A 22,703-nucleotide genomic window follows, 5' to 3' on the forward strand; every position below is an offset into this window, starting at 1 on the left:
TAACTGCTTTTAGTTCATGTTTCCATGAGTTTTGTGGAACTTGGATATTGAAATTTCTGTAGATGTGCCAGTGGATTACATTACATACCTTGTTGAGCCTTTGAGTGTAAAACTGTTCTTGATGTGAGTGTTTTACATCCCAAAAGAGGTAGCTCATGCTTTCTGTTTCGATCTTGCAAAATCTACACTTGTCCAATTGGCTCAGTCCTGCTATTTTCAAAAGCCATTCCTGTGGTGTCCTTGGTCTTGGACATTTATTTTATGATTCATTCTCCATCCGAATTGAGCTGACCTCTTCTTAGCCATTCCAGTGATCCTTTGTTTATCCTCAATCTGTCCAACTCTGTTTTTTACATATACATACATACATACATACATACATACATACATACATACATACATACATACATACATACATACATACATACATACATACATACATACATACATACATACCGGGCGTAGTGGCGTGCGCCTGTAATCTGGCGACTCGGAGGCTTGGGTTGGAGGATCGCTTGAGGACGGGAGCTCTGCACTGGGCCGACCTATGAGAGGGTGTAGAGCAGCCCAGAATCATGGCGAAACCCGATCGTTATCCCTGTGTCGTAAGAGCCGACCAGGTTTGCGTCAGGAAGGGCATCCGGCGTAAAACCTGTGCCAAATCAGTATGCGGATCATAACGGATGATCCGCTGTGGTGACCCCAAACAGGAGCAGCTGAAAGGAGAAGATATATATATATATATATTATATATATATATATATATATATATATATATATATATATTATATATATATATATATATGATTTTTCCCCTGCTCTTTTGTCTTTCTCCCAGTTGTCACAATATATCTGAGTATTTCGTCTTGTGTTTTCTTTTTGTCTTTTTTGCAATAGTTGGGGCTGCATTTGTTGCTGTTTCGGTTTGGTGCATGACATCTGCTATTTGCACCTGTTTTTGAAGTTTATTGCAAGGTGAATGAGAGATACCTTTTTCTGGTTTGTTGTGTTCATGCTTGTGTACAAATTGTATTCGGTAGTCTGTTGAACTTTTCACTTGTTCTGCTAATCCTACAGTCGTCGCTTTGTGCACTTGATTGAGTTCCATCAGGCCACCACCTCCTCCTTTCTTCAGCAGCGACATTCTCAGGATGCATTGATTTTTTTTTTTATAAAACATTTTGTGCATGGTGAGGAGTTTCCTTGTATATCTAGTTTTCTGATTCCCGCTCATGGCCAGTATGCTATTCCACAGCTGCATTGGAACACTGGTACTGCGAGTTGATTTATGGCTTTGATTTTGTTCCTTGGGGAAAGGTACGTTTTCAGTATCGACCTCATTCAACGCAGGTATTCTTTGGTAATTATTTTGTGTATTTTTATGACATTTGGTGGCCCTCTTCTACCCCAGGGTATTTATCAGATGGGCAATTCCAGCGTTACTCACGTTACATTTACTCTGTTAGTCTATAGCATAAAGTTGTTTCCTTATTCTGTAAATGGATAAAACTCTCACTTCTACATTGTGGCAACCTCTGACCATTATCCAAGAATAGAAGTGAAAACCCAGAAAGAATCCCCAGTGGGTATGCCGGCAACCTAAATTTTTTTTGAGCATTACTCATGTTATGCAAAAGTAACATGGCATTTTTTCACCCAACTTCGGTTATATATCCTTGTTAAATGATGCACTGCAGAATAAAATGGATTATGAATGTTTGAAACTGTATTCATGAACTTTATAACACAACCAAGATTTTAACATAATATAACCAACTTTGCACAAAAGGCATTTGAAGAAAAAAGTTGCGTTACGCACGTTACCAGTAGATTTGAGTGGTGGAAGTTCACCATACTGTGATGTTCACAACCTTTAACCATTTTTATTCAACAGAATAGTACATGTAGGCCTTAACGTTTAGGCAATACTAACTTCTGAATGCAAAACCCCTTACAATTACATGTATCTCCATCACACACCCCTGCCACATGTCACACTCACGCTCTACTTTTTCATCTAGCAGTCTGTTAACATGGTAAATAGTCACTATAACCCATTGTCATGTATGTCACCCCATGTCACATGGTCTCTGTTCATTGCAGCAGGTAATTTATTGGTAGTGACCCTACATCTATAGTGACACCTCTGTTCATTGGAGCAGCTTTCTTAAGCTCTCATAATGCTTCTGGATGTCTGACTCACTGATGTCCATACATTTTACATTATCTGGGTCATGGTTGCCAACAGTGAGGGGGCCATAGAGAATCCTGTTGGGTTCAACACCATCTTCAACATCTGGCCTCCTTGGGAAGATGTAATTGTCACCAGACTTGTGGAGGAAGTTCATGGATAATCTGTCGTCCTCATCCACTGATGTTACACGTCCAATGGCATGGGCCACCTAAATAACAACCTAATTAACATGACGCAATTTTTCGTCTTCGAAAAATCGACATGTTTGTTGGACAGAAGATGATAATTTTGGAACCATTGTTCCGATCGAGGCAGGTCAAACGTCGCGGTGCTGCGCAAGCTCGTCACTGATTGGTTGCAAAATCTCAGCTGAATAAGCCTGTTCCTTTGTGGTTGGTGTGGCCATGAAGTTGAGTGACCGACTTGGAGGACGACGCCGCGCCGTGCGTTGTGAAGCATTAGCCCGCTAAGTACGCTTCACTCATTGACGCGCTGTGTGATAACCACTGATCGGATCTTAATGATCTACACATGATGTGAAAGGGGACGCTACGCAGATAACAATGGTGTATGATTTATTTCTTAGCTCTCAGGAAAAAAAACCATGAAAGACTCAAGTAGAAAAGGGTCCCGTCCCGGTATTTGAGCGATGTGCGTGACGTAACGTCATTGTTACTTCAAATATTATTTATTGACAAACTGACCTGCCCAAAATGGACCTTTCTGTCTTCTGGTACTTTGGATGTGCTACCACCTTTATCTTAAGACAATAACTGCTTAATTGCCAATTAGGAATCAATAAATTATGATAATTTATAGATTTCTTGGCAAAACACTGTTACTCATGTTACACCCCTCCTCACTGGACGTTACTCAAGTTACATTGTTACTCACGTTACAAAGTTTGAGACAAACTATATCAGAAACAATAGACTTTCTTGATTTTATATCTTGTATGTCTGGGGTGGACATAGAAGAGATGATGCCTAGATGTTGTTATAAATATTCAGCAGCATTATAGAATGAGGAAAAAGTTAAACTGTTTTTGTTACTCACGTTACAGATTCAAATTATCTACCGCTTCATGATTGGGTTGAGAACAAGCGTACCTTTCAGACAAACTACTAATGGTGCTTCCAACACTTTGAAATGAACATAATCATAAAATGGAAATGTTTCATTGCATTAAGTTGTACATTTTTTTCATAGCCCAGGTTTGAAAACTCGGATTTTGGGGGGGGGGGGGGGGAAGCTTTGATTTTCACGTGCAAATTTTGAAAGTGTACCAAAATATTATAATTCGTCTCAAACCTTCAACTCCTTTTGATCCTTACACCTGGATATACTAAGTATACAATCGTATACAAATTTGATTGCCATTTCATGTTTGAATTGTCAGTGGTCATGTTACTCTGTAGCTGGAATTGCCCAGATGCAAAATTATACCCCAGGGTATAATGTCTTGTTGTCTTATAACAAGATGCTCCTGTCTTGTTGTATCGAGGTTGATTTTTATGTCATCCATTTTTGTTGGTCAACCTTGTATGAATGTGTACTTGGCATACTTATCTTGGCCAAATTGCATTTGGATGTTGTCAGAGTTCCGTTTCAACAATTTCAGTTGTTCTGCCAATTTTTTTGTCATTCAGCACAAAGAGTTTTATATTATCCATGTAAAGTAGATGTGTCACTTTTCTTGTTTCGCTGGATGTTCTTTTATTGGACGTTAGGGTGTATCTGCATCCTTGCTCAGTAAAAAAACTATTACCTTGTTCTGCTGATTCGTGTTTTTGTGCTTTTATTATTATGTCGTGAAATTAGTCATGCTCTTTCTTCAGTTTGTGTCATTCTCACCTCTTCTATCTTATTAGCCAGCTCCTCTCCCAGAGAATGTTGTTCCTAATCATCCTCCTCCTCTCCTCTATCCCTCTGTTCCCCTTTATCCTTGCACCCATTATCATTTGTCCTTTCTTCATCTGTATGTGCTGTAGCCATGAATCAATCTCCTCCATCACCCATCCTCCATGCTTCAAATGCAGAGCACGTTAGCTGTGTGGGATGACATCCTCACTCCCCTTAGCATTCCAGCTTTCATTGTTTTTCTCTTTGCTGTCCTGCTTAGGTCTTTTCTTTGAGACTGGCAGCATCGTCGTCACTTTGTGCTTTGATGCAGGGCTCTGCCTGTTTGAGGAAGGTGTAGCTATTTATCTCAGCAGGGCACATCTCGGCTGCCTGGTGTATCCGCACACACTTCACAGGGCTTTCTTTGATTGGAGCCTGTGCCACTTTGTTCATAGTTGTTCTTTTAATACTCTCCAACACACCTGCCGCATCGTGCATCACACACAGGGCTGCCGTTGCACCACTCGAGCCTTCCCACTGGCTGTGTGAGTGTGTGTGTGTGTGTGTGTGTGTGTGTGTGTGTGTGTGTTCCTCTCTTCCACCCTCCCACTCTCTCCTACTCTCTGTCTGCCTCTCTCTCTCTCTATCTCTCTCTCCCTCTCTCTCTCTCTCTCTTGTAATAAACGTCTTGTTCATAAGAACTTGCCAGTAACTATTCAGAGTACAGGACCTCACCATGAAGCATGAGTGAATTGGCTTTAAAAATCTGGTAACGGGTCTATCGGGAAATTCGCACTTAAAGCATTCTTAAAAGATGAACAATGCGATTGGGAAACACACATTTAATGCGCTGTTCAAAGATTATCTTGATACCTCTCATCCATGTCAGCCTCTGCCACAGTTATATTGGAATAAGCTTATTCATCTCATGTTTACGGATGTTTAACCCCAATATGGGGCTGTTCAAAAATTACGAAATGCTATTTTTTTAGGGAGGTGCATGTAGACTTGATTAAACCTGACTAATAATTTTTATTCGACATATGATTAGATTTTTTTTTGTATTCCCTCATCATGATTAACACTCGATTAACTAAGCCAATGGAAATCTGATGCAACAAACCCAGACAGTGTATAATCAGCAGCAGCCTGCAGGCCTAATATGTTAGGCCCATCAGAAAACCAAGATGGTGGCCATATCATTTCATCTCGCTGCCATGGTGGGTGGAGTCAAGCGACCAACGTGGGTGTGGTCCGGCAGCTGTCCGACCAATGGGTGCACATTCCAAAATCAAGCCTCAACAAGAACCCCAACCACAACAGCAGCAATGCGGAGCACTTAAAGACCTGCGACGTGTCGCAGGTAAAAACAAAAAAGAATGTTTCTCAGAAAACATCCATTTGGTCTCTGTGAATATGATGAAAAATTAATTTTAACAGCATAGCATTAACTGCAGTCAATGTGCCTTGAATTATGTCAAACTTGGAATGGTATGAACTGCATTTAAAGGCATGAAACAAAATGTATTTAAAGTCGTCATTTTCCAAAAAGTCATGCTTCGAAAACCTGTAAACGTATTCTTGGGCGACAACGTGAAACTTGGATCTCCATGTCGACTGTAAAACTCAAACAGATGACCCAAATCAGAGGTGGAGAAGAATGAGAATTGTGAATATGAGGTATTGATTCATGCTTCAACGTAGGCTAGTGAATAACATAGCAATGTATTTACCTGCCCAGCAGCAAAAACCCTGTAAAGGTCGATAAAGAAGGGTGTCGAGTGAACAATTTGCCTGCATGCAGGCACACCCATACTTGCTGTCCAGCTTTCAGTTCAAATAGTGCAAAAGCAGACAAGTGTTGCGTTTCATGCGGCGTCCATGCATGTGCACTACTAATCCCAGGTTTGCTCACAACACGTTCATGGCCATTCACGACGAGTGCCGCTCTGAGTTCACGCCAATTGCTCGATCCACCTTGAACAGTCAGTGTGAAGTGAAAAGCATAGAGGCCATGACAGGGTGCGCTGAACACACCAACCCTTGGAGGGTTCTTGAATCCATGGTTTGTGAAGAGCAAATCGAATGGTACCATATTCGTGGAATTGCTAACATGGCTCAATCCCCAGAAAAATGCAACCTGATCCTTCATCCTGTGGCATTCTGCAAACAAACAGGAATAAGGGACATACAAGTGGACAGAAGTAAAAATCAAATACGTTGTGTCGAAATATTAGTTTGGTAACATCAGAACTACTAATATAAATACAGTTCACACAATATACATACATACATACATACATACATACATTCATGGTGTTGGCTTAATGGTTCGGGTGGTGGGCTTCAGATCTGAGGATCCTAAGTGTAAATCCCCCTTGGCTGTTGAATTAATACTAGGTGGGGTTGACTCTGCCTGTAATCCTTCTGAGGTTGGCAAAATGAGTGCCAGCATGTTTGTATCCTGTGTCGGAGTGGCAACCCATCCAGGATTGTGCCCAATAGCCAAGGAGACTGCTTAAGCAGCACTAACGCCCTGCACAGAGTATGGTCCCAATGGACACACACACACACACACACACACACACACACACACACACACACACACACACACACACACACACACACACACACACACACACACACACACACACACACACACACCTTACACATTGGTAGCAGTAATATTTTGGGTCGTTCACCTGCATTTGCTTTTTTTTTTTCATTTATGGATGCTTCCGACGGTTCTGTGATCCCCCCCCCCCCCTTATGTATCGGCTTTGATGTCCATCGGCATGCAAATTTCAGCTTTCTGTGTCACCCAGAAAGTATCGAACATGAGCGTCAGTCAGTCAGTGAGTGGTTAGAATGATCTTTATGTATTGAAACCGAAGTGAAGCTGCATGTGTATGAAGCCTTCAAACTCATTGGCTTGAGAGCTGACTTAACTTCACCCACAATTGTCAGGAAGAAAATCATGCATCTGACATGTTGGTTTTCTGGTAAGCCGAATATATCTTCGGAAGTCTCATATTCACAATTTGAATTATCCGAGCTATACAACCAGAGTACATTATATATTCACAGAAGCAGTAGGCATGTTTTGTTTTTCATGTGCGTTAGCTGGGTTATTAATTTTTTTTCAGGAGCGATTGATGCAAATGTCTGACCAATACACTGTCCAAATAAAAGGATGAGCAATTTGTGTAATAAATGAAGGTTTTTGGACATAATTATCCCAAGTTGTCGAGGCTGAATAGTACGAGTATGTTGTGTAGTACTATTCCTGGTGGCAGTGGCTATTACAAGTCATAATCAGACTAAAATATGAATTTTGGTGTGTGGTGTGACTTAGTGTATTTTTGACCACAATACATTTGGTCGTTACTGTACTTATCCAATCTCAACCAAGCTTCACAGGAGGACTAAGCATCACATGATTGATGGAGGTTAGAGCTATTTCATTTGCCCTCCTCTCCAAGCAGGTGGGCGAAATCCATATTGAGGTATATATCCGTGTTAAGATAGCGAATTGTGGCATTTTTCAAAGGCCACATCTAATTACAAAAGTAACTGGAAATGCAAAGCTCATACATTTCTGCTTTGCATTCAGACTTCTTCTTCTTCTTCTTCCTAAACTTGAAGAAAACAGCTGAAAACTAGAAGTGCACTTGGTTGAGCACATACCTCCGCCCAGATCCGGATTTTCACCAAAATCGTCTTTGCCACACACCCAACCTACCCACCAAGTTTCGTCTTAATCTGCCTATAACTTTTGGAGATATCATACATTATATTGGTTTTAGTCCGATCAATCAATGGTGAAGAATCACAAACAAAAAAATTTATCTGATCCGGATTTGTATTCGGATCAATCTTCATGGAAATTGAATCGATTCATCCTTGTCAGACACCGAACGTGTCCACCAATTTTCGGCCCAATCTGTCCATAATGTTTTGAGCTATCGTGCTAAAAATTGTGTTTAGCCCGATCTCTCAATTGTGAAGAATCACTTCAAAATACTAGTTTCGGATCCGGTTCTTCACCAAAATCTAAACATTTTGGCCTTGTCACATACACAAACTGTCTACCAAATTTCGTCCGAATCCGTCCACAACTTTTTGAGATATCCTGTTCACAGACAAATAAACAAAGACATGCATCGCACAATAATTGCGAAATCCAAATAAACAATAGTTGTCATGGAAACAGCAATTTGGTAATTTGGAAAATTTGACCTATCACGTGTTTTACATGATGGAATGTTGTGCGAAACAATTTTGGTTGATACATTTTCTAATTGCTGCCGAATCGGTGTTCTCCATATTTTGGATGGCATTCACCTTGACCTTTTACTAATTTTGACCAGATTTTATGCACATATATTACAGATGCATACAAATAAGCTGTATAAGTTTCAATCTGATATTTTGAAAAATTCCTGAGGTTTGGCAATAATAAAAATCACAAAAATAGAATGGGGGTGAAATTATTGTCAATGGGGGAGACACCATTGTCTTTTCCACATGAGGACGTGCCTCTTTTCCACGTAGGACCTTCCTCTTTTCCACGTGGGACCTGCCTCTCTGCCACGTGGGACGTTTTCTTCTATGTGAGGGGCTGGGGGTGCAGGGGATCGCATGTACGTGCACACCATGAACACAGCGGTTTGTTAATATCCTTATTGTATTCCCATGTTATTGTTGGGTTGGCTGGAGGAAGCTTGGCCAAAGTCTTTCATGCACCATCTGGCCAGGCCTGACATTCGGCTAAGGTTAAGGCAGGAATTTGTAATTTGTTTAAGGTGCCACCGAGGGCCATTTTCCGGCCTGGGATGGAGTAGGAAAGGGAGGCTGGCCAGGCCAAATTAAAAGGCCAATGAGCCAAGGCTGGAGGCTGACCACATCAAGCAGGACCAATTGGCAGCTGACTTGGCCAAGGCGAGGATGACAGCAGCAGCGGTTGGCAGCTGGCCAAGCTTGCTCAGTGGATAATCTGGGTGAGCTGAGGGTGGAACAAGAGGGGGAACCAAGGGAGGAGATAGTGCAGAGGAGAGACAGAGAGACAGACAGACATTGTGGAGTAGGAGGCACAAGGATGTCATGGTGGTTGGGTCCGAAGTGGGTGTGACTCCATTGAAGCATGTCACAAAGCTGGAATTTCTGCAGATAGGTAGCCATTTTCTGGAGGAGCCAACCATCTTTAAAAGGTATGTAGAGACACCCATGAATGGTGAGAAAGAGGAGGACCACATTCAGGTAATGAGATTGGATGGGTGCTCCTCCCATTGTGGTGTGTGTGTGTGTGTGTGTGTGTGTGTGTGTGTGTGTGTGTGCACGAATGAAGGTGTGAGAATGTGAGTGCGGTACATGGTGGGGGTGTTGTGTGTAGGATGGAAGAGGAGGAGTATGAACAAACCCCACTTGGGGAGCTGCCAGTAGTGATGAACTGGTTATGGGTAGGACCCGAGCGATTTCCCCACTGAGTTAATGGAACCAGCTCCAGCTCTGATTGAGCTGATGGGCAAGCAGGAGTGCCACATGGTAGAGCATGCATATGTGCAATCCCCTGGGATAGTTAGCAGTAGGGGGTCGTGCTCCCTCTGGGTCCTTCGGCCTCAGAGGTTTAACAGTAGACTACACTGCATGCTTCCCAGGAGCCTCGAAGAAAGGGGGGGGGGTGCATCACTGAAGGCAAATTGGGTGTATGTCCCTCATGCGTCATGAAGAAAGGGAGGGGGATGACATCAGGCAATTTTTTTAAGGTGTACCCTGCAAAGATTGGCATAAGGGTGGGCACACCTTGATGTGTAGATTGGAGTCCCATGCGAGCCACATGGAGAGTTTGTTTGAAAAGTAGAAGTGGAGATTACAAGAACTCTTTGGGTATCTCATGGAAGGCCTGTCATACACTTTTCCACCGGGAGTGGCGCTACATCGTACGCATTTATAAACGATTTGCATCAACCCCTCCCTTGGAACCCCCATAGGGGGGAGGGGGGCAAAACAAGTATCTACAACCTTTGTCTTATGAGTTATGATGGACCCTTCGTCCCCATGGCAAGTTTGGTTGAGAATGGATAACTTATGACCAAGTGCCTCGATCAAAGACAGATACCAAATTGTGTATTTTAGTATTACTAGTACATGCACGTATGTATGTGCGTGGCCGTATGTGCAAAACAAAACAAAACAAACTTTCAAACCGCGTGCCAGACACAACAACTACACAGGCTGTTCCTTGGCCCTCGCGTGGCCGTACACGCAAACCAAAAAAAAACAAAAAACTTTCAAACAACCACACAGGCCGTTCCTTCGCTCTCGTAAACGACGACTGGATTGGGGAATTGTGTTTATCTATAAATGCGCATAAGAAATCGAGAAATTATTAGAATACACGAAGTCATCACTATCCGGAAGTCCGTACGTTGTAATCCGTAATGGGGAACGTGGCTGAGGATCTCTTCCCCAACGGCCATGCCTACGCAGCAATGTGTCCTGTCATTGGTTTGGTAAATAAATGGCCATAACTTGGGAAGCACTTGTCCAATTAATATCAAACCCTGAAAAGGCACATACTCAGGTCCCCAACAATATACCTGGCAAGTTTCTATTAGATCTGACCAGTGGTTGTTGAGAAACAGCGGTCACACACACACACACACACACACACACACACACACACACACACACACACACACACACACACACACACACACACACACACACACACACACACACACACACACACACACACACACACACACACACACACACTCTGTCTCTGTTTTGGAATTATAGATAAGATGATTATAATGAGGATGATGTAACTAAACAAGCCCTCGTGTTGCCATCCAGCGCTCTCAAGTGCCGGTCTGCACGTCGGCACGTGCTATGGAGCTGTATGCAATATGGAGCAGTTGCGGAAGAATATAATTAATTATGTTCAAACCATACGCCATTCAGATAAACAATGTTCCAAAAAAACATCAAATCTAATAATACTGTACTCCACTCACTCAGTAATTAATTGCTCACTCAAACTTTTCATGGAATGTATTAAATAATTTGCAAGGATAACTGCTTTGAAAGCCCTTGTGTGTGTACACAATTTTTGTTTTTCAACCCAAAAAAGTGGTGGGTGCGGCGGGGGGGGGGGAACAATCTATATTTCCAAAAAGTGGGGGAGGGCATGTACCTCCCCCGTCCCATACCAATCGACATAGGTGGGCGGCTATGTACTTGTTAGATGTCTTCCCTGGTCCCTGCTCATGCTGACGAAATCTATATCTTTCCATCATGGCATTTTATTTTGGTTGAAAATGTGCTTCCATTGTGATACCAGGAGCATCATAGTTATTGGTAGGGTCCAGCGTGGATGAGAATGTCCCAAGCAATGGATGAGAATGATTCTTCTTCGAGCCATATAGTCCCTCTCTCTTCGTCGAAGCCACTTGCAACAAGGTACATCTGAAAGCTGTTTGTGCCACCATTTCCATAGGACAGGCAGTTCTCCTGGTGAGGGTGGCTAACTTAATCCCACCATTTTCATCACCAAAATCCTGCATCTTGACGAATAAACAACACAAACACACAGGATCAGATGTCCGCATCTGTATGTCTCTCCGCATCTATATATTTTTGCTTCAAAGATGTCTTTCTCTGCAACCGCTTGTCCGATTGATGCGAAACCTTAAACATAGGAGGAACTTCCCATTAGGAATACTGTCGGACCTCACTATTTGCAGGGGATACGTTCCTGAAAAATGCCGTGAATGTCGGGGTCCACAAATGTCAGGGAATTGTTTTTTGGTTCTTTAAAAATATATATATTTTTTAACATGGAAGAACGATTACACAGAACAAATCAGGTCACAACATAACAAAGGGAACTACAGGAGAAAGGGGGAAACAACAAAGGCAGGGCGGTGGGAGAAAGTATTCGGAGATGGATAAACAAGGGATGCGGGTAATGATGAGGGGTAAGGGAAAACGCAAAGGGTGGACAATATGGATACATCAGCAAAATTGTGTTTGACCAGTTTGTGATTTTTGTCAATGTTTGAGGAGAGGGGAGAAGGTGCTGCCTATTTGTCAGAAGAATGAGAGATGTCATGGCAGCGAGTGGAATCATCAGCAAAGAGATACAGAGGATTTTCAGAGAGTCACTGAGATTGGGCCGAGAACACTGCCTTGAGGTATTCCAGCCTTGACGGGGAGAGGAGATGAGAGGTTACTTTGAGAGCCACACGTTGACAGAGAGGGGAGGAAGTCATGAATCGAAGAGTGGTGTTGGCCATGGATTCCATAGGTAGGCAGTTTGGAGAGTAAGGCAGGATGCCAGACTGTATCAAAAGCTCGAGATATGTCCAGAGATGTCCCTGATTTCATGTCTGATATTGAAGGCCTCCACCATTGCTGGGAGGGTAGAAACAGCATGTCCAAGGAAGAGTGACCAGGTCTGAATCCAAATTGATGATCTGAGATGAGGCTGTTTGATAAAAGGAATGATTTTATGTCGACTTTGATGATGGATTCCAAGACCTTGCTGATGATTGGAAGTACAGTAATCTAATTGGGCTGAAGTTAAGGGGATCAGTTTTTCCACCTTTGTATTTATTATGTAATTCTCTGTGGGAGAGTCCCTCCTATGTATAAAGTTTCGCATCGATTGGATAAGTGGTTGCTGTGATTTTGGATTTTTTATATAATGCTGTGATATTGGCTGATTTCCAATTTCCCAGGTGGATACAGGAGACCAGTGTTGAAGTATAAAAAACCACGAAGCGCGAACATCAAAGCAAGGTCACACTTTATGACCCGTAAATACACGGGGTCCGCAAATATCAAATCCGCGAATAGTGAGGTCCAACAGTACTTTATTGCTAACTCTGACATCATAGGTTACATAAGTCTCACCTCACAGCCATATTGGTCAGATTAAAGGAAGCCATGTTGTATTGAAGGTAAAAAAAAATTTGGACATCATTTTCTCAGAAACTGCTCAAAGAAAAAAATTGAAACTTGGCATATGTCATCAACTCCACATGGGGTAAATAGGGTGATCACGATGACATCATCGGTGAAGTGGTATTCCAGCCATAATTGGTTGAATTGAAATCTTTATCCCAAAAAATCTGTAACTTCTTAAATCTAATCCATGACCGGATATGAGTGAAGAATTAAATTTATGATGTTCACGACCCATGCCAAGAAACTTTGTGACATAATAGGGCGCATGGATGATACCGGTACATGGGCCATAATAGTAGCGTGATCATTTAACGATGGTATTTTTGTTCAGAATGAATGAAACAGTGGTCTACGAGTGCTGTTCCAGTTTTAAAAGAAAATGCACTTACACTCAGATGTATATGCAAATTTTTGTGGCAGGTTGCTTATTTAGATTGAGAGAATTAGTAAATTACAATTCAGATAAGGAAGAGATGGGAGAATTATTGCAGAGTAAACGGAGGGTATGGAAGTGCGGGAGGAATGGGGGGGGGGCGAGGGGGGAGGTAACGGGAGTGAAGAGAAGAGGCATATATGGAGGGAAGAAGGGTGCAACAATTCCTCCATATTTTGCATCCATAATAAAAAAAGACCACCCCTCCATCATAAAATTCCTTACAATATATATGGAGCAATTATTGTGAAGAACATTTGTGTTTCACTCATGTGGCTTAAGGCCAAATGTAATCACGAACTTGGTAAAAAAAATTGTCCCAACCCGCCAACCCGAAATGGCATGAGCTTCACTGCAAATACAACTCGTAATACTACATTCCTAATAATTTGTTCCAGAAAATACAATCGTATTTTACTGCAGCAAGGCCTGAAAAATGTATCCAAAAATGTTGTGGATATTGTCTATTTGTGATGCTAAGCAGGAATGCCACCTTCATAGAAAATGTACTTGCATTATCATTCCAGCTAAGTGCAATGAAAACCGTTTTAACACTAATCAGTTGATATCAAATTCAAACAACTAATTATGCTTCATCACAAAGGCTTACAGGTGGAATTTGAAAGCCATTAAAAAATTATTTCTTCTGTACTTTGACATTAATCCTGCTGCCCTCAACTATCGGGTTGTGCTACCCTGAGATACAACTGGTGCTTTATACTTTACCCTACCTACCCGATTAACTTGATAGCCTCCTGTCCCTGTGAAGGCGAGTGTTGCTCTACGTCAGCAGACAAGATGAACGACGTGTTTTGTCACCTAAAGTTGATGAGATTATTTCAACCATTGTAGGAAATGAGATGCAGCTGACGTTTTGAGCATGAGCCCTTCATCAGAGACCACTTTTGTTTTGACAAAGGATTAATATACTGTCAGACTATAGCAACATTTTTCGAGAGATACATCGGGATCTTTAATGTCTCGACCTAAACAAACCTTTATATATCCACTTTCATCGGGAATCGAACCAAGAGTAAAGAGCTCAATTTTGAACATAAGTGTTCATAAGTGCGATGGACCAAATTTTCATTGGTCTTCACAGCCTTGTTGCATACCTGCCTGCTGTACTGCTTCAGCATTAGCTTACCTTTAACCAAGCCCAGATGTGCTTGGGGCCAGTGCAGGGATTATATGTTTGTTATTATTATTGTCACACGATGCTATTCTTATTATTGTTGTAAATATTATTAGTATTAATTAATATATGCTTGCTACAATGTTATCATTGATTTTGTTATTTATTGTGTAATTAGAATGCCATGCCATGGTAGAAGGATATATTAAAGCTGCTTTATATACCTTAACATGGCATGCGTTTAAAACATGGGAATTCTAACGGAATTTTTTTGTCCTTATTTGGCATAATCAACTCAGGAGGTCATGACAATCAATTTGGTGTATCACATTCCACATCAAAACGCTCCAGTACAACTCTACAAAAAACATGACACACACACACACACACACACACACACACACACACACACACACACACACACACACACACACATACACACACACACACACCCATTCATTGCAGATGATGCATGAAACATCCTGTTACCCCCCTCCCCCCCCCCCCCCCAATTAAGATTGTCACATCTTCTTTAGGTGATTCATCTCACAAGGTTTTAACTGCTTTACAAATCTTTGTGATTATAGTTCACAACAAACCCAGTTCATCCGACCTCGTAGGCTGGGGTGGAAACACCACAAGCTCGTGATAGAACGTCTTGCAGTGGAATTGCATTGTTATGCAACCTGCCGACGATTCCATTGCAGTGGAAAATGGCCCAGGTACCCTCGCTCATTGCAAAATAACTGTTTTCTGACTAATTTTGTGCTCCTACACACACCTCGTGTGTACAAATCAGAATGTCATGTAAGCGAATGAGTGGTAAGTGACCAAAAATGTGGGATAAAATATTACTTTTCAGGAGTTAAATGAGCACTGCACTCGTCATGGTGGTGGAGGCAATGAGTGCACTTGTTGCCACTATAGGTGGTGGAGGTTATGTTTTCATCCCTGTCTGTTTGTGAACAGGATATCTCCCAAAGTTATGGGCTGATTCGGACAAAATTGGATGGAGAGATTGGGTGTGTGACGAGGATGAAATGATGAGATTTTGGTGAAGATCCGAAAATGAGAATTTTTACTTACGAAATCTTTCGATTTCGTAAGTATATTGATGACTTCCGTCATCTATTTGTGTGTTTGTTTGTTTGTTTGTTTGTTTGTGTGTGTGTGTGTGTGTGTGTTTGTTTGTTTGTTTGTAGGCACAATAACTCGAGAACGGAAGAAGCTACCAATGTCAAATTACACCACGTGATTCAGGAGGGTGGTGGCTAGCGCTGATTAGATTTTGGTCAAAATCGGTCAAAGGTCAAGGTCACAGTGAGGTCAAACATTCGATTTTTGATGCTTTGGGACAGAATCATCGTAGAAACTTCTGGTTTGCGTTGCTACCTTCTCCAGAGACGGCTTTTATTAGACAAGGTCAGAGGCCAAGTTGACGATTTCGTAAGTACCAGCCTATGACTGCTTGTTTATAAAAAATTTTTTTTCAGTGATTCTTCATCATTGAGAGATGGGGCGAAAACTATATAAAGCATGCTATTTCAAAAAGTTGTGGACGAGTAATGACAGAACTCGGTGGATAAATTGGGTAGTTGACAAGAACAAACCGATTCAATTTTGGTTCAGTTCCAGATGCAGATCCACCCTTTCAGGTCAGGTCAGGTATGGGAGCATGCCACAGAGCAGCGCGTCACTGCGTCCAATTTCCACTGGTACTCCAGGGGCCTCCGTCTGGCCATGCCCCAGGCAGATGCCTGGCCCATCCCCATCTACTTGAGATGCTGATCAACCTGCTGCAACCACGAGGCACGTGGTCGGCCAAATGGCCTCCTCCACTCACGAGACTCCCTCGCTGAGAGAATCTGATTAGCAGGATCAGCGTCAGGAAAACGAGCCACATGTCCATATAGCTGCTGCTGATGCTCACGGAATATGCAGGTAACAAATCTCATTTGAGTCTCTCAGCAACCTCTTGTTGGACACAAAGTCTGACCAGTGATAGCCAAGGATTCTCTGAAGAGACCTGGTACCAAAGGAATTAAGTCTCCCTCTCAGATCCCTGGTCAGAGTCCAAGTCTCACATTCATAGAGCAAGACTGGAAGCACCAAGGACCTGAAGACCCAGACTATCGTCCTCCTGCACAGGTACAGGCAGCGCCACACCCCATTATCCAGTGAATCCATGACTCCCCAGGCCTGACCCAGACGTCTGTTGACCTCTGACTCACAGCCAGCAGAGACATGAATATCACTGCCAAGGTAAGTGAATCTCTCCATGACCTCAACATCCTCACCACAAACAGGCATAGACAGGACAGCAGCATCCAAGATGTCATTGAAAGCCTGAATCTTAGGTTTGACCCAAGAAGCCCATAATCCCAGCAGCTCCGACTCCTCATTCAGCACCTCGAGGGTCCCCAAAAGGATATCTAAAGTCTCCGCAAGGATGACTGCATCATCTGCGAAATCAAGGTCAGAGATCTTGACATTCCCAAACGATGCACCGCAGCTTGATCTCTCCGATATCCTCCCTAAAATCCAGTCCATACAAGTGCTGAAAAGTGTGGGGGCCAGTACACACCCCTGTCGAACTCCAGTAACCACTGGAAATAAGTCAGAGATGGTACCACCACATCTCACAGCACTCTTAGTACGAGAGTATAGTTCAGACATCAGATCAATCAGTTTTGGTGGCACCCCACGAAGACCGAGAATCCTCCAGAGGGCATCCCGATTCACTGAATAAAATGCTTTGCAGAGATCAACATAAGCTGCAAGCAGCCCCTGCCAAAACTCTCGTCTGCATTCAGTGAGGACCCGGAGAGCAAGGATACGATCAATCGTTGACCTCTTTCGTGTAAAGCCTGACTGTTCTGGACGCTGGTGCTCAAGCAGATGGTGGCGAACTCTATCAATAATTATCCGAGCAAAGACTTTGACCGGCACTGAGAGCAGCGTCACCCCTCGGTAGTTGTTGCAGTCTTGACGATCACCCTTCCCTTTCCAGAGAGGGACAACAAAGGCCCCTCTTCCAGTCAGTTGGGATGATTCCTGTGTTCCAGGCAGAGCACAGAATTGCATGCAACGAACATGAGTGCAGCATTTCCACCAGCCTTGAAGTTCAGCATGGATGCCACAGATCCCTGGAGCTTTACCCCATTTCAAGTGGTTCACCGCAGCCTGTGTTTCCACAAACGAAAGTGGACCACAGTTGATTGGAGAGTGAGCAACAGCGATTGTAGCACCCCTGACATCTAACTCAACAGCTGGTGGATCAGCCTGGTTCAGCTGCTCAAAGTAACCAGCGCAGCGGGCCTTCACTTCGGACTCCTCTGTCAAGAGCCTACCACCCTTTGCACTCACTGCAGCACACCGAGGGATGGACTTGGATGAACGCAATGCGCGAATTCCCCTGTATGCAGGACAAGAATCACTTGACCACAGGTGATGCTCTACCTCCTCACAGATTCCTCGCACATAGGCCTTCTTGTTTACCCTTAGCGCACGTACAGTTTTACACCTCAGCTCCCTGAACAGCTCAGCTCTGCCATTAAGCCTGGCCCTGTGACTCTGGTCAATGGTATCCAGTGTCCCTTGAGAGACAAAATTCTTCTTCGCCCGATGGTGAGTTCCAAGACATGTACTGGCAACATCAAGGATGGTGGTCTTGAAGGCATTTCCACCACTCTTCAGGATTACCCAAAGCACCCAGACTCCCAAAATCCCCACACAGCTTGTTTACAAACTCCTCAGCGACCCTCTCATCCTTGAACTTGCCAATATCCATCCGAGGCTGGGATGGTACCATTCTCCCGGATTTAAGCTGCAACTTTAGTTGCTACAATAAGCCTGTGGTCGGTATTGAGGTACTGAGTACTCCAGTCGACCCTGCAGTTCTGGATCATCTGCCAGCGACCATCAATGAGCACATTGTCAATCTCCTTTGCCACACCACCAGCGTTGGAATGCCATGTCCAGCAATGAGCCTGTGGGCACTGAAACCATGAACCAGCCACTCGAAGTCGATGACTTCTTGCAGTCAAGGAACTTAGTGCTATTGTGGTTCTCAGTTCCAGACCCATGGGGACCAACACACGTCTCATAACCATCCCTATCAGTTCCAGTCGATGCATTGAAATCCCTCAAGACTAGAAGAGTATATCGCCTGGGGCACTGATTAACCACAGACCAGAGCGTGACATAGAATGCGTCCTTCACGGTGAGATCACTCGCCTCAGTCGGAGCATATGCAGAGACCAGCGAAATGACACCCAAATTGTGACAAATTCTTAGTCTCATAATGTGAAAGGTCGTTGACCGATGTTACCTCAGTTATCATTGGACACAGCTACAGCAACTCTTTGGGCATGGTAACCATTAGTGTCCAGACCAATTGTAGGTGTAACCACCCACCATGATCTCACCATTATCCGGTCTCCGAACCTCAGAGAGTGCTGCAATACCGATGTTCAAACACTTGAGCTTAGATGATAACGGAGACATGTGATCATCCTCTCTTTGGGATGGGTCATTCTTGAAACCCACCCGAAGGGACCGCCTCAGGTTAACTGAAGGAGACCGCTGTCTGATGGACAACACCTCAACAACACCCTGACACACACTATCGCAATTCAACCCGAGAACGTTAACCCGTGTTTTTCCTCCCATCATCAAAGAGTTGGGGACCCGAAGGCTTTGCCCCAATCCCATCATCCTGTGAGCTGCCCTGTGAAGGGCAGCTGCACAGGCGGTGCTCCAACCGAGTGGGTTTTCAGTTTTACTTGCGTTTTTGGTATGTTTTGCGGAGTGAAGGGTTTTACAGTGGCCGGAGTGCAAATCCTGCCACCAACCTCCTAAAAAAACGACGGAACACAACTGCAGGAGGACGTCCGCAGACACAGTTGGGCACTATAAATGGATGGCCGTTGGCTCACAAGATGCTCCTCTGCCCTTTGACTGGATTTGTTTTTAATCCTGCTGGGTGTTTTTTTTTATTCGAGTTAAGTAATTATTTTTTTAAAGAAGAGGGGGAAATAAAAGACAAAGTCGAAAAGAGTGAAAAAATGGAATGTCCAGCATAAAATAAACCCATCGAGGCACATGTCAGACCTGAAGCAGTGAGGCACGCTTTCTTGCTGAGGCCTTCGGAGTTCGGCTAGACACCCAAGCATGAATTTGAGAATACACACCAACAAGGTACAGATAAGACTCAAGAATGGGTTAAAAACACAATTTACAACACAGGGATGAAATGATAACGTATAGACCGGACAGATCTGGTGCGGAAATCATAGCTTTGGTTAGCTTCAACGAAGCAAGTAAAAATCAATGTTCACCATGCTCAGACCCAGAACTGAAAGTTTTACACTTTCAATGCAAAGTGTAAAATTATTATTGCAATTTTGTCTATAACACTTACTGTTTAATGTAGAAACATCACGAGTAGTTCTGTGGCCTGGCTTTCCAGCCTGTTTCTGTTGTGATGACTTGGTGGACCTTTGCTTTACTTGCTTCCGCTTCTTTCTACGCCACTTCTGGAACGTTTTCTTCACCAGTGCTTGGATGTTGGTGGTTGTTGCCCCTTGGGCCGCTACCAGCTCAGCCATAGTACGTTTTAGCTCTCTGACATTCCGTGTCATCTCCTGCCGAAGTTCTTCCAAGCTTATGCCATCTGGTAAACAGCAAGACTGAAGCCTTTCTAAGGACTCATTGATGCTGCGTCTCAACATGTCCAAATTTCCCTGCAATCCTTCGAGTCTGCTCAACCTTGCATCTGTCGTGTCATTTACATCCACTTCATGAGGGAAGCTCTGAGTGTGAGATATTTGCGACGGATCAAGTAAGTTAACAGCATTTTCCAAGTCTGATAGGCGTTGCACAGCATTGTGGATGTCCAAATTATTGATGTCTTGTTGGAGATCGTTCAACATGGATTGAAAATCTTTGAGATGCATCGTATGGTCCAGTAAGAGTTTCATGACACCATCAACCTTTCCTTGTAAGTTTATCAAATTAATATTCGTTTTTGGTTGTTCATCATCATCATCATCATCATCAATATCCAGCGATATACCAAGGTTCTCCAATGCTATGGAATGGCGCACTGCATCTTCCAAAAGTGAACTAAACGAGTCATTGAGAATGCCTATTTGCAAATTACTTTGACTTTGTTCGGCAATCATTTGCTCAATAGTTCTGTGGAGTTGTTGGAAGTTCTCATGAATGATGGTGTGATCATTTATATTCTCTTTTTGTGTTTCGATGACTCTTAAAATGACATTGAAAATTCTCGTGAAATTTCCTTCGACTTTTTCTTTATTTTCTGTAAAAAGTTGTTTCCCTTTTGCAATTTCACTCTCAAGATGGTTTAACTTATTGGAATGCAATTCACGAAGATCATCTATTTCTAACTGCAGTTGTGCACATTGTAAATCTGTGCTGCTTTCTTCATTGTCGCCAATTCCATCAGGATCAACATAAATAGATTCTGTTGGCAAATATTTTCGGCTTCTCATATCATTTTGTGTTAGTGCAACACGTTGAGAAATATTGTTTACAATGTCCATTATATGCTGAAACTTTTCTCTGCATTCGAATAGGTTTTCTCGTATACTTTTGTTCATGTCTGAAACCTCTCGTTGTGTTTCATTCATCTGCTTTTCAAAATTTTCTTCGACGCGATCAATAGATGATGACAACAAATCTTCAGTGAGATTAAGCAGACTCCTCTGTTCAAGCAGCAGGTTCTTCGTGCTCTCTGCATCCATTGCGAAAGAGTCAAACTGCTGAGATAGTCCCATCAACTGTGCTGTATGGTTATCCAACAGCTTAGTTACACCATCAAACTCCTTTCTGCTCACTGTGATGTGCGTACGGCCAGGTTGATGTGTGTCATAATGGTTACTCGTCTCATTTCCAAGATGTTCTGGTGTTGGTTTGAAAGCTAGCTTTGCCAGTGATGTGTCCAGCCGATCTTTTACATTCAACAAGGTGCTGTTAAGATCACTCAACTGGGATATCTGAATGCCAAATGAAGAAATCGATGCAGCATTCGACTCGACTTGCCTGGAGACTCGCTCACAACAACGTGCCTTTTCCAAAGCCATCACGGTTACTCTTTCATCCATCGTACGAATTGTCCTCCTTGTACTTGCCACATCTCTGGACAGGCTAGTAATCTTGGCAGACAACCGCTGCACTTGATCATCCATCGTGCTCCAAAGATTACCCAAGTGTGCTGAAAGGGCTTTCTGGACTAAATTATTAATCATCTCCTCCGGAGTTTCTTGCAGTGTGCCTGTGGAACAAAATGAAACAATTAGTGATGAAATATACATTTTAAAAGAATAAACTTCTGTTGCTGCTGAAGTAATTATTTACAGATATGACATGTCTAAGACCTTTTGTAAGTCTCTATATCTCTTTGGTAAAGATTCCACTTTGTTTTTTAAATTTTTTGCTTCTTTCATTCCATATGGAAAACAAAACATTTTATATTCTCTCAACCTTGATCTGTTTCGCTTTCTTTTTAATTACCTCCATCACCTGAGGTGAAGGAGGTTATGTTTTCACCCCTTTCTGTTAGGTCGCCAAAATAGGTGACCCTTATTGTCAGTAATTCTGTCTGTTTGTTTGGATGTTTGTTCATTTGTCATCAGCATAATTGGTAGTAAACGTGGGCGGATTTTGACCAAACTCGGGTGGTGGGTACATCTTATGACCTCGTGCTTTGGAAATTGTGATGGTTGCTAGGGACGCTGTGGTTCCCTAGCAACAACCGAAAAACCTTCAAAATCGGTACCGTTCACGCGAAATCAATTCCGAAAGCCATTATCCCACGTAGGGTTATGAAATTTGGCACGAATGATCTACAGGTGATGCTCTATCAAATATATTCCGTTTTTTGTGATATATGGAATACTTTACCCGCAGCGCCCCCTACAATTAGGGTATGCGCGAAAATTGGCGAAATTGAACGCCCTCTAGCGACCAGGTTAGTGCATCGATACAAATGAAACTTTGCAGATTCATGGTACTCAATGAGTACTACTACTTTGCCTCAGGATATATTGACCGATTTCGCTTAGGTCAGGGGTCAAAGGTCAATTAGTGCAAAAATCGAT

General features: G+C 42.9%; 1 protein-coding gene across 4 annotated transcripts in view; it reads right to left on the reverse strand.

Moving 5' to 3' along the window:
- Positions 1 to 1,697: 1,697 nt before the first annotated feature.
- LOC147026352 (multimerin-2-like) overlaps positions 1,698 to 22,703 on the reverse strand; it is a 45,892-nt gene continuing 24,886 nt past the window's right edge. For 3 of the 4 annotated variants that reach the window (XM_085881677.1, XM_085881676.1, XM_085881675.1), the window contains 2 exons: positions 20,000 to 21,877; positions 1,698 to 6,199 (listed from right to left, as the gene is read on the reverse strand). In XM_085881677.1, coding sequence (XP_085737803.1) covers positions 5,766 to 6,199; positions 20,000 to 21,877 — 2,312 coding nt within the window. In that variant the 3' untranslated portion in view covers positions 1,698 to 5,765. Of the gene's footprint in view, positions 6,200 to 10,818; positions 11,605 to 19,999; positions 21,878 to 22,703 lie in introns of those variants that run through there. The other variant, XM_085881678.1, reaches the window with a different exon arrangement.

This window comes from Eptatretus burgeri, chromosome 5 (genome assembly GCF_056783735.1).
Source record: "Eptatretus burgeri isolate ZD-2024b chromosome 5, Ebu_testis_v1, whole genome shotgun sequence".
NCBI lineage: Eukaryota > Metazoa > Chordata > Myxini > Myxiniformes > Myxinidae > Eptatretus > Eptatretus burgeri.